At 35.1% G+C, this 23,438-nt stretch overlaps 1 protein-coding gene across 1 annotated transcript in view; it reads right to left on the bottom strand.

Annotated features, from left to right (window-relative positions):
- Gbe1 (glucan (1,4-alpha-), branching enzyme 1) overlaps positions 1-23,438 on the bottom strand; it is a 267,155-nt gene that overhangs the window by 54,415 nt on the left and 189,302 nt on the right. The window contains exons 11-12 of the mRNA XM_005375541.2: positions 20,939-21,049; positions 17,023-17,194 (exon numbers count right to left, since the gene is read on the bottom strand). Coding sequence (XP_005375598.1) covers positions 17,023-17,194; positions 20,939-21,049 — 283 coding nt within the window. The remainder of the gene's footprint in view (positions 1-17,022; positions 17,195-20,938; positions 21,050-23,438) is intronic.

The raw sequence follows: 23,438 nt of genomic DNA, 5'->3' as shown, positions 1-23,438 counted from the left end.
AGAAGGAGAAGGAGAAGAAAAAGGAGGAGGAGGAGGAAGAGGGGAGGAGGTGGGAAGGGGGAAGGGAGGGAGAGATAATTATTTTAAAGTTTATACTTAGGCATAAAATAAGCTGATCTTAAAAAATAGTTTTAATTAACTCCTTGATGATAGCCATTCTTTCTGGAGTAGGATGAAATCTCAAAAGAAGGATAAACTTGAGTCATTTTTGGAAAATGGATATACCTTGAAAATATCAAGTGAAATAAATCAGACACACAAGCTTAAATATCACATGGTTTCTCTTATATGAGAAACCCAATATATAAGTGAAGAACAAAAGATAAGTTATAGGACATATGGAGATAGATTTTTTCCAATAGGAAGGGGGTCAAGAGATGGTGTGATAGGGAAGGAGTGGGGAAGGAGAGGAATGGAAGGGGATGAAAAAAAATGAAGACGTGTAATGTGCTTGAACCAATTCCTTACAAGGACTGTAACCATTATGTAACCCTAATATACTAATGAAAATGAAAACATATTTTAAACATACAGTATTTTATGTAAAAAGAAAACACAAAATGTGAAGTGAGTAGTTGTGTTAAAATTATCTTTTTAAGTATCTAGTAAAGTGATATTTCTTATTAAACTATACATAAGATCCTGGAATAAGGGAACATATCCTATGTTTTCCTGTTTTGGGAAATTTTTAAGGCTTTTACTTTTAAAGGTGATTACTATGGTAGAAAGAGACATTATAAAAATAATTCAATATAACAATTTCCTAGCAAAATATTTGCATGCCATTTACAATTTCCTATCAAATATATCATGAAATTTTAACCCATGACTCTTTTCAGTATCTTAAACTTACTAGATAAATGGTTATATTATTGAAGTTGCAGATTATCTAGGTTTGTAGGCTTAATTTTATTACCTTTTCTTCTCCACATGGTCATTTCAGCCTATGTCAAAATGGAACCTCTGAGTGACTGTGGTTTTGTAAGTTTCAGTAAAACTCAAATACCTACAACAGTTCATTTTATTAAAATAAATTATGAGAGTCTGTTAGAAAATAATGTGTAAAAAAAAAAAAAAAAAGCTTAAAAAGCTGTTTCTCCCAAGCCATAACATTCTTTTATAAAAACCTAAAGTGGAATTACAGTTTTAGGGCTAGCAGTAGTTTTTTAGTTAATTGCCAGTAGGGTTTTCTAAATATATTTTTGAAGGACAGGTATTATAATGTAGGTATTATTGTACCACTATTTATACTTTAAAAAGTTATAGTATTTTTATTTGTAATTTATGCTTCTATAGGTCTAACTTAAGCAACTTAATTATATAAAATAATTTTACAAAAGATAACGGGGTGATTTTTTGCTATATTACAGAATTCTTTTAAAAATATTATTTTTGAATTTAAATTAAAGACAACTTTTTCAAATGGCAGGTATTAGACAATACAAGTTTTATATGGGCTACCTTAAAACCCACATTTTACAATAAAACTACACAAGGCAAGTCCCTATAAAGTTAAGTACCTGGGTTGTTGTTGAATTATGAAATAAATGAAAAGATTCAAAGACCCTCTTCAACAATCTTTGTACATTCACAGTAACAACTCTTATCCACACAGACTGAAGTGATATAGAATATATAAATACATAAAACATAATTTATAAAAATTACAAATAAGCAGGGCCGGGGATTTAGCTCAGCGGCACAGCGTCTGCCTGGCAAGCGCATCGTTAGTTCAATTCCCGGTACCAGAAAAAAACAAACAAAGAAATTACAAATAAGCCAAGACATAATTTATATAAAACAATATAATTGTATTCCTATCATCTATAACATAATGTACAATTAATTAAATCTCTCATTTGAGTAAAAAGTCAGAGAGATTCTAGTATTCTTGGGGTCTCAGAAAATGAACTTTATTTTTACATAATATTCAGAAACATAATTTTTTAAAAATGAAAAAAGCAGTTTTGAACTCAGCTGGGGAGATTTGTTCAATAAACTGACTAATGTGAATAGTGTGAAAAGAATTTAGACCTATAATTTTAAACCAAATGAAAAGAATTTGGTGACAAAAGACTATGCTAAGACTGAACGACGCTATGTTCAGTCTAGGGTTACTGTCCCTTCAAACCGTCTGTGAAGTCTTCAATCAAGGAACTTATCTACACTATGGATCCGAGTGTGTGTGCCCTCTGTAAAAGCTATCCAAAGCTCTCCACGAAGTGGCCTCCGTTTCTGTGTCAGGCTTCTCTCTGACATAGTCACTCACATTCAAAATGTGCACCTTATTGTTTCCCCTCCTTAGCCTTGCACAGTTACCATCCCACAGACAGGTGTTTTCAGAAGTCCAGAAGGACGGCAAAGGGATACTTTATACTCCATTGCTACCTATATAGGAAGGCTTCCCTGCTGCCCCACCGTCTTCTGGCCTGAGCAGATAATTTATTGTTCTTCCCTGAAGTACATACAATACTCTATGCAGGTCTTGATGGTGACAGTTATCAGCAAACACACCTACATCTGCTTAATTGGTCTCCTTTCTGGACAGAAGTATCCCATGAGCTATGGGCTAAGTTTCAAGTTTTGTTCCCCAATTCCTAGGCTCTCTGCTGTAGTGGCCCAATCGGTGTATAATGAAGGAATGACTATGTCAAGTTAACAGGGGAGACTATTAATTTGTGACATTATAGTTTGGAAATCACTTCCTTTCTCTCAATTTCTTTCATAGGTCACTACACAACATGAAATGTGATCTGTTGTGCTCTGCAGACATTTTATATCTGGTCTGCTGTACAGATATCATGACAGTAAAGCATTCTGTTGTGTAGACTGGGTGGTCATAGAGGCATGACTTGGGCACTATATCTGGTCCTTTGTCCTTCCTGTCTGGGCATGTTCCTCTAATGTGCTTCCCAGACAGCATGAACTACGCAGCATTCCTCTGCCAGCTCCCTCTGCCATGGTGCTGCTGCCTTCCACTAGGAGATCAGTGGTGGAATCTCTTCAGAGTGCCAGGTATAATGGTCCTCGTGACAGGAAAGCTAGTCAGTACAGACGTCTACAGCTGAAGTTCCACCAGCATCACTGCCAAGCTTAGCATTCATATCATAATAAAATAATATTATATATTTATTTCATAATAAAATAATATTCATTTCATAATAAAATAATATTACCGGGGGGAAGTGGTGCCAATGTTTTGAGCAGAGTTGGGTTCAATCTCTAGTTCTCATATAAATCGAAAGTCACTTAACATTTCATTTTCTTTTTATTTATTTATTTATTTTTTGGTTTTTTCTCCGGTACCAGGAACCGAACTCACGACCTTGCGCTTGCCAGGCAGGCGCTTTGCCGTTGAGCTAAATCCCCAGCCCAACATTTCATTTTCTTATGTGTGAAATGAATGTAATCATACTTAAACTGCAGGGGCACCACAGAGTTTCCAGTGAAATCTTATAGGTGAACACTTAGCACACATCCTCACTCAAGGGAAATGCTCAGAAAATTATAGCTCTTTTAGAGTAGTATGCTAAAATACTGCTGAGATTGACATAATCTGCATCTCCTCATATATTTTTGGGAAATATATTCTGAAGGACAAACCTATGTTTCTCTTAGAAATGAAAAGAAACACTACTTATATCTCTCTATTCTGAATTGAATAGTGTGCACAGCTCATGTTTGTCTCCTTTGCTTCCTCCCTTTCTCTCCCGCTTCCCTTCCACGCCTCCTCCCTCTTCCCTATACTTGGAGTACAGAGGTGTAGACTACGATAATGATCTAAAACTTAATGATTTTAGTCCCAAGTCTTGTCTCAAGAAGATTTAAATTCAAGTTTTACTCTCAACTTGGTAAGTTACTTGAGAGAAATAGTCCCAGAGTGTAATATTTGTGTTTTGAACTCTGATCACCACATTCAAAGAGATGACGGCATAGAGCTCAAACAGTCCAGCAACATCTAATCAATTAACCACACTTTTTGCCCATGAAAATGTACAATTTATTTAACTGATATTGACAGAACCAGGCATTTGGCATTTGAACTAAAATTCTTTTTAGGAGCAGGAGGGAGGGGTGTGTATGTATGTGTGCATGTGTATGTAAATGTGAAAAACTATTAAAAGTGCTAAGAGGCCATGAGTCAAATAAAACTTATTCATGCTGTAAAACTAGAGAAGAGAGAATTAGTAAAGTTGAGAGATGAAATTAGTAAAGTTTAAGGACCTAGTAAAACAGCAGACATTCCATGAAGGAAACCAATAACATGGGCTGTACAGAATGGGGGTGGGGGTTGGGGGTGGGGGTGATGCCTGTCCTTTATTGGCATGTCCCATCAAATAAAATGAGGTTGTCATTCAGCTGGGCCTCTGGAACGACATCAGGCTTAATTGCAAATATAATACTACACTGGAGACTCAGAACTAGTGATACTTCCCATGTATATTAATTTATTTTTACTCACAACTCAAGTAGAATCCACCAACTTTAGGAAGAGGACAAATTTGACAGAGCATCCTAGAATTAGAAAAACCTCTATATTTAAACAAATCTTCCGTAGGATTTCAGGCTCATAGCTAAGAGGCAAAGTTTTGGAGTTCTTCTAAAATGCTAGGTAATGAGTCACAAAAAATGGTTTGACAAAATTTTGACATATAATGTTAACGTATATATATACCTCTAATATAGTTTGGATCTGGAAGTTTCCAAAGGCCCAGATGTTAAATAGTTGGTGCCTACAGTGGTCCATTGGGAGGTGGTAGTCTTTTAAGAGGTCCTTAGGTAGCTCCTTAGGTCACTGGATTCACATGTTTATTGGGGCCAGTGAAAACAGGGTCCCTCCACATTTTCTTCTCCTTCCAAGTGATGAGGTAAGTGGGTTTGCCTGCCATATGCTCTCACCATAATGTACTGCCTTGCCTCATGCCCAAAAAATGGTGCCAATTGACCACAGGCTAGAACCTCTAAAACTAAGAGCTGAAATAAAACTCTTCTCCTTAGAAATTGATTATCTTAGGCATTTTGCTTAAGTGAAAGAAAGCTGACTATATAACAGTGCATCTAAAGCACTCAGAAAAGAGGACTTCCAGAACTGTTTCAGAAAGTGGCAAGAATGATGGGACGATTTCAAAGTGAGGAGGAGCATTTTGATGGGAATTCATGGCACTTTTACTGTAATAGATTTTTTAAAGTTATCATTTCATCATACCTCATATACCTGTAGTCACATACAAATATACATATGTAGATAGAGGATAGGCACATATATACACCCATAGTCAGAATAAGTGTGTGTATGTAATCCATAAAAACACAGGATAAGGTTTCTCTCTACTCATCAAGGTAAAATCATCACACACACAACTCCGAGAGGGGAAAGTATAGATGGTAATTTTAGAAGCAAATGTGTTTTTTCCTTTGGGATTAGTCTAAGATGTAAGGCTAGTTTACTGTTTTTCTTTAGACTGGAAATCTGCTGTGCAACCTTGAACATGTAATTCCTGTATGTGATGATCTTACAGTGAGAGAAGGAGATGAAAAGCAAAGCAAATCTATTAGACTTTCCTGTGTTTGGCAATTTCCCTTCCAACTGGTGATAAGATGCTATCACTCCTCCAGGACAGAGACAAATGCCCTACATAGTAGATGTTTGTCTGAAATCAACACATGAGCAATAAAACTGTCCTGCATAGAAAAATACATTTATTTGCCCAACAAGTCTCCTTAATGAAAATAAACTATTAATTCAATAGTAATAAATCTCCAGTCTTCTGACTAGGTTTTTCTAATAATAAATCAGAAAGAAGTTCTTTTACTATGTAAAAGGCTAAGAGACGAGGAACCAATAAAAGTGGAAGTGGCATCTTTTTCTTCTCTCAATATGGAAATGATTATAAAATTTTCACATTTTTACAAGATTTAATAGACTTTCTATCAAGTGAATAGATAGAGAAAATGTAGTTAAATTACATTAAAACATTCTTTAAGAGATTAAGGTGGAGTTTCTCTAAAGTGACATACTCTTAGGTTATGATGATGAGCAAAAATTTGGAGACAAAATCTTGTTTGTGAAAGCTAAGCTGGTGGAGGCCTTTCCAGTATAGGCCATTGAAATCTCCTGAGGAGGAAGAGCTAAGAAATTTTACAAGCTTCCTAAAGTGATTCCAGTGCCTATGGATCTGTCTGTCCCTGGCCCTACCTTTCCTTTTTTGTACTTCCCTTGTCAGTGGATAGCTACATTTTACCTCAATTTATGAAAGTCACATGGTATAATCTTAAAATACTACTAATGCCAGAGCTTCATACTGGGGGAATCTGGCTCAAATGGCAGCACAATGTCATAATCATGGTAGGTCATCATTAAGTGCCAGCTACAATTGGTTATCAGTGTGCCATGAATCGAATCAGGCCCATTACCTTTAGATCGCTGCCATCCACAGTATCTGCTACTTGTGTCTCTGAGCATTTTAATGGAGCATCAGGCCATTTATGACTGCTCATACCGAGAATTTTGCAGTTTTTCACAGCTCAGTTTTATAGACTCTATGAGTCATGTTATATTCAGTGAACTTGCCTCAACAAGCTTGGTGGAAATGCCAAAAATTAGCACTCCTACTGTTCAGAGGAGTGTATTTTGTCTTTCTGTAACTGCCTCCATTCCAGCACTTAGCAGGAAGATATTTAAATTTTTATTGTATTCCTATCTATCAGAGAAAAGGAAGAGTTTACAAGTCTGACATTAAGCAATCACAGATGGAAGATTTGAAGTAAGATCACACATTTTATGCTGAAGTCTAACGCAGCTATCAATAAATGCAGACTGACACTTAGGACAAAATTCATCAACTTTCCCTGTAGCTTTGGGGAGAATGTAAGGCTCTCATTAAAGAATGTCCCACGGAATTTTCAAATGTCAAAATACAATATAATCATATTGGGAAAATCCTTCAAATTTAGTAATGGAAATTTCATAATACTGCTGAGAGAGAAGATTGCCAGTTGGTAATTGCGCCTCTTTCTCCACAGGTATCACTCATTACAGGAAGTCGAATAACATCACCATAATGAAAGTCCTTAACAAGAAAGCAGTAGAAACATATGTCCCACACATCACATGGCCCACATTATAAGCCACACACAAATAGTTTATTCTTTATTGACTCGGTTTTAGTAAACTTATGCATACAGCTAAATGCAAAGCCTTTCTGTACAATCAATACAAGAGAAGCTAAAAAGGCCTCTGACTTAGATTTCAGGTACTGATAAAGACACATTTTAGAGAGCTTCTCGATGACATCGAGGAACAACCTGTTTCACCTTGTCTTTTTTGTTAAGTGAAATCCAAATCCAATCTGCCGACCATGCGTTAATGGGAGAGCTCAACATATACTGTAACCTGTCTTCCTTTTCCTCTCTCCCCTTCTTTTCCTTTCCCTTCCCTTTCCTTCCCTTCCTTCTTCTCCTTTCCCCTCCTTTTCCCTCTCCACTCTCCTCCTTTCCTCTCCTCTCTTCCTCCTACCCCTCCTCTTCCTTTGTCAGCAACTTTTCTAGCTCTCCATTATATCAATTATTTCTCCATTGTTCAAAATCCTCCCTTTGTTGTCTTCTTTTTGATAGGTGCCTGACAAAACCTGAATCATCCCTCAACCCTCAGCTTGTACAGAAAATGGAACACAGCCAACAGCTTGTGTCAAACTGTAGTCCTGATTGCAGTTGTCAGATAAGTATGCAGTCTTACCGAGACACTTAATTTGGTTTTCTCATATTTTTACTCCTGAAGATATCCATTTCATACCTTCTCTTTTCTCCATCCTATTCCCTTCTTCCTTCAGGTGATGACCTCATTAAGTTATTAAAGAATTTCACCTTCACAAAACTCCACTTACACCTGACTACCCCTGTATCCATTTCCTGTCTTTTCTGGGGAGGAGTGCCTCTTCATATAAATATCAAACTTTCCACTGATCACCCCTTTTCTTCTTTTTTTATATTGGTCTTGCTTTCAGCACAGAACCACGCCCTTTGAACAATTCTAACAATATTAACGTGCACTTGTATTTCATAGGGAAACAGCCTGTCTTGATCCCCATCCCACTCTCACTACTAACTTTTTATGTGATCACTTTTTTATTTTTATTTATTTTTTATTTTAAAGATCACTTTTTAAGACAAAAGAACTATTTACAAAAGTGTTACCTGGCTTTCACGCTTCTGCCTGGTTCAGTCTGCTTTTATCATCACTATCCCCTAAAATTATTCTGGTCTGCTCACTTCTTTTCCTTATTTCATTTAAATTAGTATTTACTCCCTTTTGAAATACTGTGCCTTGGTTTTCATGCTTTTACAGTCCCATTTTTCCTTCTTTTTTTACCCTATGGTTCCTTTCCATTTCATTTCCTGAATTCTCTTCGGACACTGGTGTTCCTTGAGGCCTAGCTCGGGCCTTTCTGCTTCTTGGAATGTAATTCTCAACTCCAGCGGCAGACTTTACAAGTATAATGGTTCTATGAACATTCACATGTTCAAGTCTTCCAAATTCATTTTTCCAACTTTGGTATTTACTGAGTTCAACTGTTTGCATTTTACTTGGGTATTTAAAATACAGAGGTGATATGTGTAAAATTAGACTCCTCATTTTCATTCTTATCCTAATTCTCTAATATTATCTTTCATATCATAAAGTGGGAATATCAAATATTGGTTGCTAACCAAAAATCTTGAACTCACTCTTTGATTACTCTTTGTCAAGAATTAAAAGTCCTATTATCCAGACTCATTCTACCTCCAAAATTCTATCTCACTGCTTTGCCTCTTTCTCCCATCAGCACAGCTTGTCCTGACCACTTCCACAACTCCTCAGTAGCATCCTGTGTTCCTTCCTGTCCTACTCAACTCTTAAGTAACAAAAGTTACCTTTGGTAAACACAGTATAGGACCTTCAAATATTTCTCATTGAACAAAATATTCCTCATTAAGCATACCTGAACTTGTAATGGGGTGTCCACCTCTTTGCCAAGGCCTGTTACATCCTTTATGATGTCACAGCTATCTACCTTCCCAACCAAGTATGCCTGTGTCACTTTTCTCTGGCACTGTGTTACAATCACACCGTTCTCCTTCCATTTCGTTGTAGGCTCTAAGGTTTTCCTTCTCAGGATCTTTGAACATTCTGTTTACTGTCTTTAGAAATCTATTTTCTGTATTCTTATAAAACAGTTTCAAATTTGTAAGGATCCATCTTATAATTATTTTGGCATTCTCTACTGTAGGAATGTTTTTGTTTCATCTGTGTCAGTTTTCTGCAGATGGGTTTTCACTAATTTACTTTATATTTGCTGCCTCTAATGGAAGACAAGTTCTCTGAGAGCAGGCACTCCATCCATCCTGCCCATGACAGCATTTTAAGCATTTGGTGCAATATCTGAAACAATTTCTGGCATAAAAGGTATGTGTACTGCATAACTACCTGAACATTTAGCAAAGGTTCTAAAAGTTCCCAAATGCTTTATGCTTTATAGGCTGTTCTTTGTATACCTTGTTACTCATTTCTCTTGATTTTCAATTTTTTTTAAAAAAAAATCTGCATTGTAGAAGGAAGAAACAAGGCATGAAAATGAGTTTCATTTGCACAAATCAGTATAACTGATTCCATAGTTTTCTGGCTATTTTAATTTATATGGGTTAGCATCAAATATAGGGAATATATATGTTTTACAGTGGCAAAATGAGTTTTCATTTTTCTTAATTACTGGGCTATATGGTATAGTAGTGAAATCTTGATCATTTTGTTGATTTAACTTTGCTATTTCAGGTTTTTTTAGTGAGAAATTTGAAGCATTTATGTTTTGAAATATACTCAGAGAATTACATGCAGCTTTAAAATTTCAAATCAAATGAAAGTGTACTCATTTAAAAAGTGCTCTTCTATAATGCCATAATCCCCAAAGGAAGAAGAAAATGGCAAGCAAGAAAGCAAAGCTTCTGTTCCAAGAGTAATTCCTACTTTAGTTCAAAGGTTTTCTTCACAAGTATAATACGAACATGACAGAAGTGGAAGTTATTCAGCTCACTGTGTTGGAATCTCTAAGTATATAAGATGAAACTAAAGAAGATAAAGTTAAACTGGGGGGAAACAAAACAATTTCCTTGAAACCAAACTGGCAGTAAGCTATGGACAAAAAGATTTTAGTTTGTAGAAGAGAAACAAAAAATCATTTTTAAAGTCTCTTAAAGTTTAGATAAGAGACTTGATTTCTCTAAATTAAGAAAATATTTGGCATTAGTTGTCCACTGTAACTTTTTCCTTACCATTGTGGTTTAGTGCAGTTACTAAAAGCTTTGTGAAAAGCCATATGTTGTTTCACAAAAAACACACTAATACTTCTTATAGTTTTTAATAAAATTCACCTTAAAATATTAATTTTATTTCATCTTTGAATTTATTATTTCTTTCTTTTCAGTTGGCTGATTATAAAATTTACATTTTGCCTATTTTCGATGAGTAAAATACATGCCTAATACTAGATCTTAATTTGAACTTTAATAATTTAAAATATTTATATAAGGTCATTATTTAAAAATTAAACATTTGGTTTCTTCTCTTTTTAGAATTCAAAGGAGTTTAATACAAAATTCTGTAAATGCTATAATTTTTCTGTTATGCAGATTTAGTAGTACAGCATTGATATTCGTGGTTTTCTCCTGAAAGTCTGATCACTACACACATAGTAGATGATTTATTTACCTTATCAAGATTCTTTATACCTTATGTCAATTCCTAAGCAGTCACATGATAAGACCACTCAACTCTAATCTGCCTTTCTCAACTATTTGTAGTAGGAAAGGATATCATTCCATGATAAACAGATATCACTAGAAAGCTGGGCAACATTTAAAATTTTTGTTGTTATGGTTTGGTGGGATCTTTCTGTTGCCCAGACTGACCTCAAGCTTGAATTCTTCTATTCAGCTTCCTGAGTAGCTGGGATTATAAATGTGGACCTCCATGCTTAGCTAATGTACACCCTTATCTTTATCTTTCTCTTCTCTTAATTGGTTTTTTGCTTTATCTGAACACAATTAACATATGTTCACTGAGATCATTCTATATGTGAGGAAGTGTATTTCAATGTACCTATTTTTACCACTGAACATATTTACCAATGATTATAAGAAGTGATCAAGATATTCTTACAGATTATCAACATTCATATGTTTTGTTTTTCTAAACCCTGACCTTTCAAGTTGTAAAGAGAAAAAACTTAACTGTAAAGTCATGCAATCATTAATACCAGGTCTTTCTTACCACAGAGCTCACAATACTTTGAAGTAATTGAGAAAAATCATAGTTTTTTCATTAAACTTGCCAATAAACTGACCAGTGGTGGTGAAGGCTTATAGTCCTAGCATTCTGCAAGGCTGAGGCAGGAGTACTATAAATTTGAGCCCAGCCAGGGCAATTTAATGACTTAGTGAAACCATGTCTCAACATGAAAAACTTGCCTTGGAATGCAGCTCAGCGTGATGGCCTTGCCCTAGATTCAATCACCAGTACTACAAAAAGTGAACAAAATAAAGCTTGCCAATAAGCAAATTAGCTCTAAAATAATATCTGCAGGTTGCAGTTTCTGTTTGCATTTATTTGAAGTTTAATATTCCCAACTGATTTTCATCTTATATTATTATTCCATAGCTTCAGTTACACTCTGGTTTCTGTTGATTTCGCTGCATAGCTTTCTTGAGCCTTATTCCAAGTGCATCCAGTTGAAGCAGCTCATAGATTCTACCAATAATCTGCCAGCCCACTTCTCTACACATTCATGATATTCTCTGCTAACCTCTATCACTGTATCTAGAGCACACAGATACTAGTATAAAGATACTGGTATGATACCCATCTACACTTTCCCATTAGTTCCAAGATCCTAAAGGCAAAAACTATTTTTCAGCTTTCAATATACCACTTACCCATACTTGGTACACAGCAGATCCCTACAAATATCTGAAGGATGAGGAATCTTGTAAATTGTATTAAAACACATGGTAAAATGCATAATGAATAAACTCAGTTTATAGCTTAAACTGATATATATCTCAAACTAATTAATGTGTTAAATTGAACTTGCCTTAAGAGTGACTCTACTGTCTCCCTCTCTGTCCATCCTCCCTCTCATTTCTCCGTGTGTGTTTGTGTGTGTGTGTGTGTGTGTGTCTGTGTATGCATATGTGTATAGAAATTCTGTGCTCAGATATGCCAGAAAAACATACTAAATCTGTTCTGATACTTTATGTGTATACACCACAAATAAAACTACACAACAGACACAAACATGCCATCAGCGTTTTTAGAAATGAAAAAAGTAAGGCACATGAAAGGCCTGTTTTAGCAGCAACATTCAATAGACAATATTGAGAATGAAAAAGAGAAGTAATATTTATTCTTCATAAAACTGCAGAAAATGGCTTAATTTATCACTATATAAAATGGGAAAATATTGATTTTTTACACAAGTACCTTTCCTTACGTTTTAAACCATAAATAAATTTAATATCTTAGAGGAACTTTGATATTAAATAATGTACCATGAAACAAGATTTTAAAACAATGGAATCAGAACATAGCATTCAAGACTCATATATGTAATGGAATAACTAATAATATTAAAAATAGTAAAGGTAACGTTAAGAAATAATTATGAACTACGTACTTAAAAGTGTTCTGTGTTTTGTACATGTACTAAATCACTTCACTCTCAAAACAACCCTATGAAGCAGGAACTGCTCTGTCATTCTGCTAAAAAAGGCACAGAATGCTGATTCTTCTTACTCAAGTCCCACATGAAAAGGCAATAAACCTGGATTCCACTGTGTAGTTTTCTTAACCACTATGCTGTACCTTCTCCCTCGATGTGTTCATAAAGCATACAGTTGTGCCTAATCTACATATTGAGCTAATTATATTTTATTCTAATTTTTTCAACTTGGAAATCATAAAAAAAAAGTCACTGATCAGCTGCTGCCATATTCTACTTTTGGCACATCAGACATATTCCTTTACTTCTGAGGGTTGTAGCTGTAAACAACAGGGACTTGGAATATCTAACCAATATAACTCAGTACTATACCATTTGGCCCCAGGTTTCTTTTGAACTCAGATTTGGCATTAAGAGAAAAAAAAAAGATTTAGGTAATTCATATGACACTGTTTCAGAAAGTATAGAATTCTATGCTGATATTAATTTTATTAATATTTTTACCATACTTCCCACGATCAGTAACATAAAAATATAAAAATACTTTAGCCATGTCTGCTGTCCTTCTATATTTCATTCTTTCATGAATATATGATAGGAGAAAAAGCAGTCTGTACTAATGAAACCAATTAAAATAATCCAGCAACTCAAAAATGCATGGCAAATTTTCCCAAACTTCAACCAGAGTGATTAGAAATTTTTGAAACTCAAATTTAGAAACATTAAACAAAACAGTCAAACTGGTACTGTTCTCAGAAAATCTATATTGCTTTTTTTGATTTTTGATAAACAGAACGCATATCTGAATGCTTAATAAACTCATGTAAATATATTAAAATGAAAAATTACATAAATATGCTATTATTTCCTTATTTCTTTTAATTCACAATTCCTTTATGAGGGAAGTAAAAATGAAATTTCAGAAACTTGAAAAGTTTTTAAATGCTTAGAAACAGTTACTTCTCCATGTCAAATTTCTAAAATTGCTCTTTTTAAGTACTAATTTCTTACATGCTACTTGAAAAAATTACTTTTCTCGTAATTACAACTGGTGATTGAAGATACACTAAAAGTATTACAAGAGAATACCCCGCCCCCGCGATGTCCTTTTAAGAAAATCATGACAGCTTTGTAACATGGCAGTTCATGAAGCTATAAAATATAAGAAACAATTGACCCCTATTTTCACTCAATATTAGATTTATCAAGGAAGTCATACATTTAAGAATTTTTCAATTGTGATATTTTGAAACCTATAAAGTAAGTGAAAAGTAATGCAAAAATTGTAACAGGAGTAGGTAAGGTTTAGGGGTAGATTAGGATTTAGGGTTAGAGCTCTGGTCAGTGTTAGGGTTAGGGTTGGTCCTCACCTACTTGTTCCTTCATAGAATAAAGAACATTAATTTATATAAAAAAAATTGTAACAGGAAACACAGGCTAGTATGTGGCTTTAGGACAGGTCTCCCTAGGAAATGAGGTTTGAAGACAAAAGATTTGGTCAGGTCAGTAGATGTTGTGTGGGGCCATTCCAGGTTGTAGAGGAGGCAGGCAACACAAGGTATAGATCTCAGCAAACAAGCACTGGCCACTAAACTCAGCTGAAAGCCAGCTTGCTTGGCTGGAGCTAAGCGATCACTGGGGCACCCCATGGGAGAGCTTCCATAGCGGCTCACAGTTCAGCTGGAGGATGCAGTGGTCACTGAAAACTTTCAGCTGGATAGTGATAGGATCATAAAACATAGAGACAGATATTTACAGCCATGACAGCATATGGGAAAGTATTCAATTTCACCAAATAACATCAATATTCAGAAATTTTATAGTGATTAGAAGACGTTAAAGTTGAAGAAATGGTAGGTTTATGTAAAGAGATAGAAAAAATGTAGACTGTGAAAAGGTCTTAGGGTTAAAATTAGCAGTCATTTGTTTTAAAGACAAAAATAATAAAAACACAAAAGATCTCTTAGTCTTATACCAATGAATAACTTCAAAATTTTATTTGATAGCACAAATATGGTCATCTACTTTCAGACAGATGTCAGGAGTAATTATGTTTGTGGAGTCACTAGTGAAAAGTTCCATGAGAAGAGCTCTGAAAACATCAGACACTCGCCTCCCTTAGGCTGGAGATTGTATATGTGTATGTGTATATGTGTGTATACAGTACGGGTATGTATAGTTACGCATAGTTATATATGTATATTATATATATAGTTAAAGTGATAATATAAAATTGGAGAAAATTTATTGAGTTCTTAGAGACTTGTCAGTTCTCTAGTTCTCTAAAAGATGCTTCTACCCATAGGAAAGCCATTGATTAAGACACAGGAAATAGGTGGCATCACGAACTTTTATCAGGCCTTTCTCCAAATTCATAATTTTAAATTAAACATGGCCATTAAGTCTCTGTCCTGTGCAGATCGCTTTGCTTTACTCTGATGATTTCCTGAAGGCTCTGCTCTACTCTGCGTCAAAGGCCAGAGTTCATGTCTTCAACAGACAGCATCCTCAGGAAAGGGACTTTCTTTTTAAAAGGGACTTTTCTTTTCTTTAGGGACTTTTATCTCCAACTCCTGACATGATTGGCAAAGGTAAACTGACGTCATTTAAACAACTTCAAAGATAAAACAATAGACTGAGTCAGGACTTCTACTTTTCAGATACAGTGGGCTTCAAAAGAATTAAGGAACTAGGACCGACACCGGGGATACAGACATCTATTTTATTTTGAACCTTCAAAATATTGTTTTGGTTTCTAGATATAAGGGAAGCCTTTTAATAGGCTATAACACTTTAGTAAGTTATGCTTTCATAAATGAAATCAATCATTTTAAATCTCCCATTAGCCCCCCACACCATGTCTCATTTTACATGTCAGTGAATTTATATGCATAGGTTCAAAGACTCAAACTTTACATTAGCATACAGCTGAACAAGTTTACTGTGCAATCCTTTGTTTCAGAGATGTTCATACCGCAGAATACCAGGTAGGTGGGATCTGCTGGTATTAACTAAGGTTACTTTAGCTGTGGATCCAATGCCTGCAAAGCAGAAGCCTGGCCTTCTGTCTAGCTCACAGTGTACAACCACCCAGGTCAGGGAGAAAATTTTCTGGCAGGAAAGAATGTTAATTAATTTGTGTGACTCTGAGAAGAGAGGAATATACTCCAAGGTTTTGCTAATACAAGTGACATACAAGGTATGATTTCTTGGACTTTTTTCTTAACTTACAATGAGTAAACAAGAGGATCATAAAAATCCAATCTGAGACTTCATATTAAAACTTCCACATAGAAATGAAAACAACATAAAGAGTTCTAAGGATTTAATACTAGAAAAGTCAGTCTTTTGTACATATTTTTCAGTCTGTCCACCTTTGTCTAGTCTAAAAATGGGTAAAATCTCCTAAAACACAAATGTTAAAATGTTTGTTGCTGACCAAATAGAACAAAACCACCATACACGGGTGTTCTACTGTCCTGTATTTCCTTGCTGAAAGAAACTGTCAGTGAGGCATTGGTTGATTAGCTTTGTATGTCTATATGTGTTTTCATGAGAAACTATATTGAAGATATCAATATGTAATACAACAAGCATTGTTAATTCCCTACCACTCTGTTTGTAACTCTGTAATGTCTGTACTGATCCTATGCTATTTTGTAAAATGTTGTCTGTCTGTTAGTATTTTCCTCCTTTAATTTCTAAAATAAAAAAATAAAAAAATAAAAAAAAACCACCATACAATTCCTGTATTTTGCCACGTAACATCCGTCAGATACTAGTGACCTTCAAATTGACCTTTTTTACTATTTATAAATATAAATTTGTTCATCACAATATCCGTAAGTCTTGGCTTTCATATGTACAACATACACATCCTAGTGTACAATTACCTCCAAGAAGACCAATGATATTTGTTTAGTATGTAATTATATGACAACTACATTTTTCTTATGTTCTATCTAGACTGTGACAATAATAAAACTGAGAATGATTAAATTCAGGATAATAATAATTTCAGACTACTGTTGCCAGCAATATTCAATAAGATGACAGCATTTAGGGTGTGCTTTTGTATCATGTTATTACTGTAACAATAAACCTACAGTAGTTTAATTTTAATTTTGCAGTTTACACGATAGTATATTAGAGAAATAAAGATAATTTTATGTTTTAAATTGGAAAAGCCAAATCAAAATATTCTACATGATTTATGTCATTTGTGTTAGTTAACATTTTAAACAGATTAGGTATGTGCTTAACTCACACTTACCCATGAAATTGAGATAACCTTCTCCACCGAGCGCGTGAGTAATGAGTCGAATCATTTTATGAAGCTGTATTCCACGATCGACAACTGGAGTAAAAGGAGCTAGAACACTCATGTTTGTGTACATTTCTGCATCCATCAGCCAGAATGCCAAGGTCTTATCACCAACCAGTGCCTGCAGAGATAAAAGCTACTGAGATAAATGGACAGCACACCCAAGCATGAAGCAGTGCTGATTCCTTCCAGAATAACACAACATACATAGTGGGAAAACAAGGTGGGACAGGTGTGTGGGTTATTCATAATTTCTTGTATTTCCCAGTGGTTACTTTCTATGCTGATGGTGCACTGGTAAAAATACAGACCAAAACATTTGCTTCTAGAAGTGTGTGTGTGTGTGTGTGTGTGTGTGTGTATGTATGTGAGTGAGCGTGTGTGTGCCCTACTATGGATTGAACCTAAGCTTTTCACCTGAACTACATCCTCAGCTCTTTTCTTAATTTTTATTTTGAAACATGTTGTCCTAAGTCACTAAACTGCCCAGGCAGGGCTGAAACTTGCTATCCTACTATGCCTGCTTTCTGGAATGCTGGGATTACAGGCATGTGCTGCCATGCCCTGTGCTTTCTACCTTTTTTTTTTTAAATATAAATTTGTTTTCTCATTATTTTTGCTATTTAACCTAAATTTCATCTTTTTTATCAAAGAATGATAATAGGTAATGTAGGCAGGTAGTTCAGAAATGCCCTGAGAGGTCTCCTAACAATCTGAATTATTCATGGCTAAAAAACAGGTGACTCATGCAAATTATTCAACACTGACACAAGAGCATAGAGTGAAATATAGAATAGAAATTAATCTGCAATTTCAGTATACTGCTATAATTGTTTTTACTTTAAAAAAATGCTTATCAGTCTATTACATTGCTAACCTAATTTATTTATTTAGAAAAAAAATTTACAGTATTGGGAATTAAACTCTCCTACTAAGCTGCATACCTAACATATTTTTAATCTGATACAAGGTCCTGTTAAATTGCCCAGGCAGGACTGGAACTTGCCACCCTCCTGCCTCAGCTTCTCAAGTGACGAGATTATCGGCCCTTGCTCTCCCGATCCACCATCACTATCTACTTTTTCTAACTGAAATGACTTCTTTAAAGCTCTGTATGATGGCATTAATTCTTTTTTTCCTTTTATGAGTATATGTTTGCAGTACATAATAATTACATTCATTGTGAGGGTTGGTATCTGTACACAATATCTCAGTTCTTTTTATTTCCCTTTATCTCCACTCCTACTTTTAAAACTTCTTTGTGTCACTGTCAGATTCATTTATTTATTTTATAAGTCCTTATGAAGTTTATTACAAGTACAGATTAACAGCTAGACTAATAGGCCAAAAAACAGTCAGAACATGTAAGACCTTTATTTGCTTTTTTCCAGTTTTAGTGCATGTGCTGCTGAAGTGAGCACTTGTTTGCTTTTTGAGATAGAGCCTTGCTGTGTATTCCAGGCTGGCCTGGAACTTACCTTGTGGTGGGGCAGGCCTGGAACTCGTGACAATACTCCTACCTCAGGCTCCTAAACGCGGTGGTTACAGCTGTACGCTACCATACCCTGCTCTATGTTCACTTTTGAATGTCTACCAATTTTTCCCCATCTTTTGATTATGTTCACAAATAAAATTTATTTTTATATCAAATCACCCTCAAAAAACACCATTGTAAAGCCAGGAATGATAATATACTTTTGTAATCCCAGCCCTTTGGAGGCTGAGGGAGGAGGATCTTAAATTCAAGGCTAGTCCAAACTACAACACCAAGAACCATACAATTAGAGAGAGAGAGAGAGAGAGAGAGAGAGAGAAAGGGAAGAAAGAGACTAACATAGTAAGGCACAGTTTTTAATCCCAGCACTCTGGGAGGCTGTGACAGGAGGATCTCATATTCAAGGCTCAAGTCTTGTCTGTCTGGGCAATTTAGTAATTTAGTGAGACCTTGACTCAAGTAAAGGGGAGGAGCTGGGGGATCTAGCTCAGGGGGAGAGCATCACTGAGTTCACTCCACAGTACTTCAAAAAAAATTGGTGATACTTTAAAATTTATGAATTTAATTATTAAGTTAAGAATTTATCTAAATTTTAGTTACTTTTTAAATATTTAAAATATTTTACTAAGATTTATATGTTTGTGCTTATTCATTTTATAAATGAGACTTTTATATTTTCAGGTTTTTATCTGTCTTATGGATCAGATGATACTTCCTTTTGGAAAGCATGAGGCAACTTATATCATTCCCATATTCTCCACAATTTGTAATATAAGACTGAATTACTGAATCTTTAAGGTATAAAAAAATTCTTCCCAAGTTTGTTTCTTTACAGGTAGACCATGAATCATGAAAGAATCTATCAGTTTCATCTTCAATTTGTTTATTCTACTCCAGTGTGTATTTTTTTATTTATTCACAGGATAAAACATATTAGAAATTTACAATGTGCTGCAACTCCTGGGAGTTTGCAATAGAAATACGTAAGTTATGCATGCATTTGAATTTTTACTATGCGACATACTTGGTGAGAGGTTCCCACCCCTCATCCCCTTGTCTTCCACCAGTTAAACTAATGTTACTTTTCTCTAGTTTGGGTTCGGATATTTAATCCATACTTATTTGATCTGCTCCACGGTCAAGGATTTTTTTATTTTTTTATTTTTTTGTCTTTTTGAGACAGGGTCTCGATATGCAGCTCAGGCTGGCCTTGAGCTCACTTTGTAGCCCAGGCTGGTCTCGAACTCACAACGATTCTCCTGCCTCAGCCTCCGAGTGCTGGGATTACAGGCGTGCGCCACCACACCCGGCAAGGATATTATCTATTTAAGAGAGGACTGCCCTACACTGCAAGATGTAAAATTTAGCATACCTATTTGGGGCGGATTACCAAATTTCTGTGAAAGGCCAAATTTCTGTTTTAGATGCTGGGGGCCATGTTGTCACCTCAACTACTCCTGTGCCAGTAGGGCAGTGAAAGCAGTATGTAAATGAATGAGCAGAACTTTATTTACAAATCACATAGCACGCAGCTTTTGGCTGATGGGCTTCATATAGCCAGTTCTTAGTTATGTATATTTTATTAGAAGAGAAACCTAAAAATATAAATTTACATGAAATGGTCAATTTCTGCTGAAATGATGGAGAAATTTATTCTTTATTTTCCATTTTTTTAATAGGGACACTTCCAGGAATTTAAATTTTTTACTGCTTCCTTTTTTATCTACATAATATAAATTATTATATTTTTGATGTTTATGAGGATTAAAATGGGTATAAGTAGCTAAACAGCCTCTGTTTTATAGAACAGAAGCCTTAGACAAATGGGTCGGGAATGCAGCTGGGAATCAGGTCTCTTCTAGAATGAGTGACCTGAATGACCAGCTGAAACCAAGTCTGGGTTAAGATGAGCTTTGCTCTTTAGACAGAACTTCAGGTTGCAGTACAGAGAGGCGAACATGCTCCAAGGGCTGCAGGCAGGATTTTCATGACTGCAAAAAAAATAAGGAAATCTTGTCCTGGGCATAAAAGAAAAACTAGAAGAAGGAAACCTAGGACTGAAACTAAAATTATACTGAATTTTTTTTTCTTTACGGCAAAGGTAAATATATAACATCTGCAACTGCAATGTACAAATTATTAATAATTGTGTGGCAGAGTAGACATACTCCATTTTGAAGCTGGAATTTCTACATCTAGAAAAATTAAAATACCTTCAAGTATAAGTTTTCATATAAAGATATTCATACACACAAAATATGGTACAATTAGTGTACTAAACTATAGAAGTTTGTGCTTAGATATGTTTTTAAGAATTAAGAGAGTGATAAATTTTGAGAGAGGTATGAATGTATACACGAATTCCTTTACCTGATCATGGCTTTCTGCATAAGCAATACACTTTTCAAGATGGCGTCTATTTGTGAGGGTATGTACTATATTGCCCATATTCCAATCTTCATCTTTATATTCTTTAAGTAGCTAGATACGAGAGAGAGAAATACACCTGTGAATAAACTATTATTTTTCTTTAAATCTCAATCTAAAGGCATACATCACATTATTCCAAATGATCTGACAAGTAGATGTTACTTCATTAAAATGGCAATATCATAGTGTAAAGCTTTAAGGAAATCATAGCTTTTACATAACATAGTTAACTGACAGTGATATACCACATGTGCGTGTTTTACTTTTGTGATTTAAATCACAATTTAAGGTATCTGCAACTTTTCTCTGTAATAACTGCTACCTCTTTGTCGGTGGCCATAGTAAAGTGATCCTGTACAGTGCCTTCCTGTAACTTACACAAATTAGAGGTATACTTGCCACATGTTTAAGATTTGAATGAAAAAAGTCTTAATAGGATGTTTTGTTCCATTCTTAAACAGGGATCACTGAAACAATCATTTCAAAGTTAAATGCCAATTATCATAAAATACTATAATTATTACCGTACTTTGTTTCTACTTCGTTCTCTTCAACTTCATTTTCTTCTCTCTAGCACTGATCAGACTGGACTGGTCTTGCCAAGGTCTCAGATGGTCATCTTCTGGGGCAATAATTGCTCTAGTTCCTATTCATACTTGGTGCACACAGCACTGCTGACTGTTTCCCTTCCCAAAAATCAATCCTTCTTAGTCTACCTACATGAAACCCTTGTTTTATTTCTTCCTACTACTCTAAGTACCCTGAAAAATTCTTTCTTTGACTATACTATAAAAACTGATGTTCCTCAAATTGATGTCCAGAATACTCTTTTTCAAAGCACTTTTTCTGCAAATGAAGTCACTGACAGAATTCTGAAATGGCCTCATAATTCTTTCTCTCACCTATGTATATGTTTGTGCAATCCCCTGGATGTTAGAGGAATCTGTGAATATGGCAGTTCTCCTTTGACGAAATTATAAGAAGATAATTGAGTAATGTTTTAAACTATTGAATTTGTGACCACTTTTACTTAACAGTAGAAAACTAATACCAGTTTTGGTTACAGATTACACCACACATACATGCGACAACTTGTCTGAATGGCTGATGAGATGAATACATCTCTGAGTGGAATTTTAAGAGTTTTGCTTATATATTCCTTTGCTAAGCTACTATTCTTTGGAGTTCAGACCTGTTTATTTAGTTCTAATAATTCCATTGGAAATCACTGGGCACCAAAAGGCAGATGATCACAGGCAGAATACAAGCTACTTACACATGTGCACGCCCAATTTCCTACAACCTATGAGTGTGTTACAGGGCAAGAAGACTTTAGCAATTGCCTGGAGTTGAGGCCTTTGAGATGAGAAATATATCCTGGATTATCCTTTTCGGCCCAAAAGGATGACAAGGCTTCTTCTAAGCATGAAGTGTGTCAGGGTGAGAGATTTGTGATGCTGTTGTGCTGATCTTGAAGATGGAATAAGAGGCCACAAGCCAATGGACAAACAACATTTAGAAGCTAAAAGAGGCAAGAAAAATGGGTTCTAGCCTAGAGACTCCAGAAGAAGTAAACACCTTGCCAACACCTTCATTTTGGCCTGGCAAGAACCATTTTTATGACACATAGAACCGTAAAACACTAAGTTAATGTTGTTTTAAGACACTACGTTTTTAGTAATTATGCACGACAACAAACGGAAACAAATGGACAGACCTATGTGGACAATCATTGTGTTTTGCAGAGGTAGGGACTGAGCCCAGCGGTAAAGGAAAGAACTCCACCACTTAGACGTACCCAGCCTCTCAACAAATGTTCGTTAAAGGTCCAAAAGCAATTCAGTGGAAGCGTAGACTCTTCCACAAATGATGCTGGAACTAACAGACATCCACAGAGAGGAACCTCAAGTTCAATCAAGCGAAGATGCTTTAACCTTGCACACATGCAAACAAAAGCTCAAAATGCATCACGTATTTAAAAAAATAATTCAGAATGGCTCATGAATCCATCAGACCTTTAGGTGAAACTATAGCAGAGGTAAAGTATTCTTAAAGTACCAAACAAAGTGCTACAAATTGGAATGCATGATGGTTAATTTTTTTAAAAGAATGAAAACTTTTTCAAAGGTCCACATAGAAGTGGTAAAAAGACAAGCTATAAATGGGAAGAAAATATTTGTCAACCTAGGTCCAACAAAGGAGTTGAACCTAGAATATTAAGATTCTCAGTACTCCACAGTAAATAAACATTCTAACTGCAAAATAGTCCAAGGATATAAGCAGATATCCTACTCAGAGGATATACCAAAAGCAAATAAGAACATGGAAACATGTAAACAATAATTTATATATTATAAATTATAATTTCTAGTTTTAAACACATAAATAATAAACAATTCAGGGAATATAAATTAAAACCACAGTGAGAAATAACTACAAA

The sequence above is a fragment of the Chinchilla lanigera genome, unplaced genomic scaffold (genome assembly GCF_000276665.1).
Source record: "Chinchilla lanigera isolate Chin_1 unplaced genomic scaffold, ChiLan1.0 scaffold00006, whole genome shotgun sequence".
Lineage (NCBI taxonomy): Eukaryota > Metazoa > Chordata > Mammalia > Rodentia > Chinchillidae > Chinchilla > Chinchilla lanigera.
This window is presented reverse-complemented; position numbering and strand designations above follow the sequence as displayed.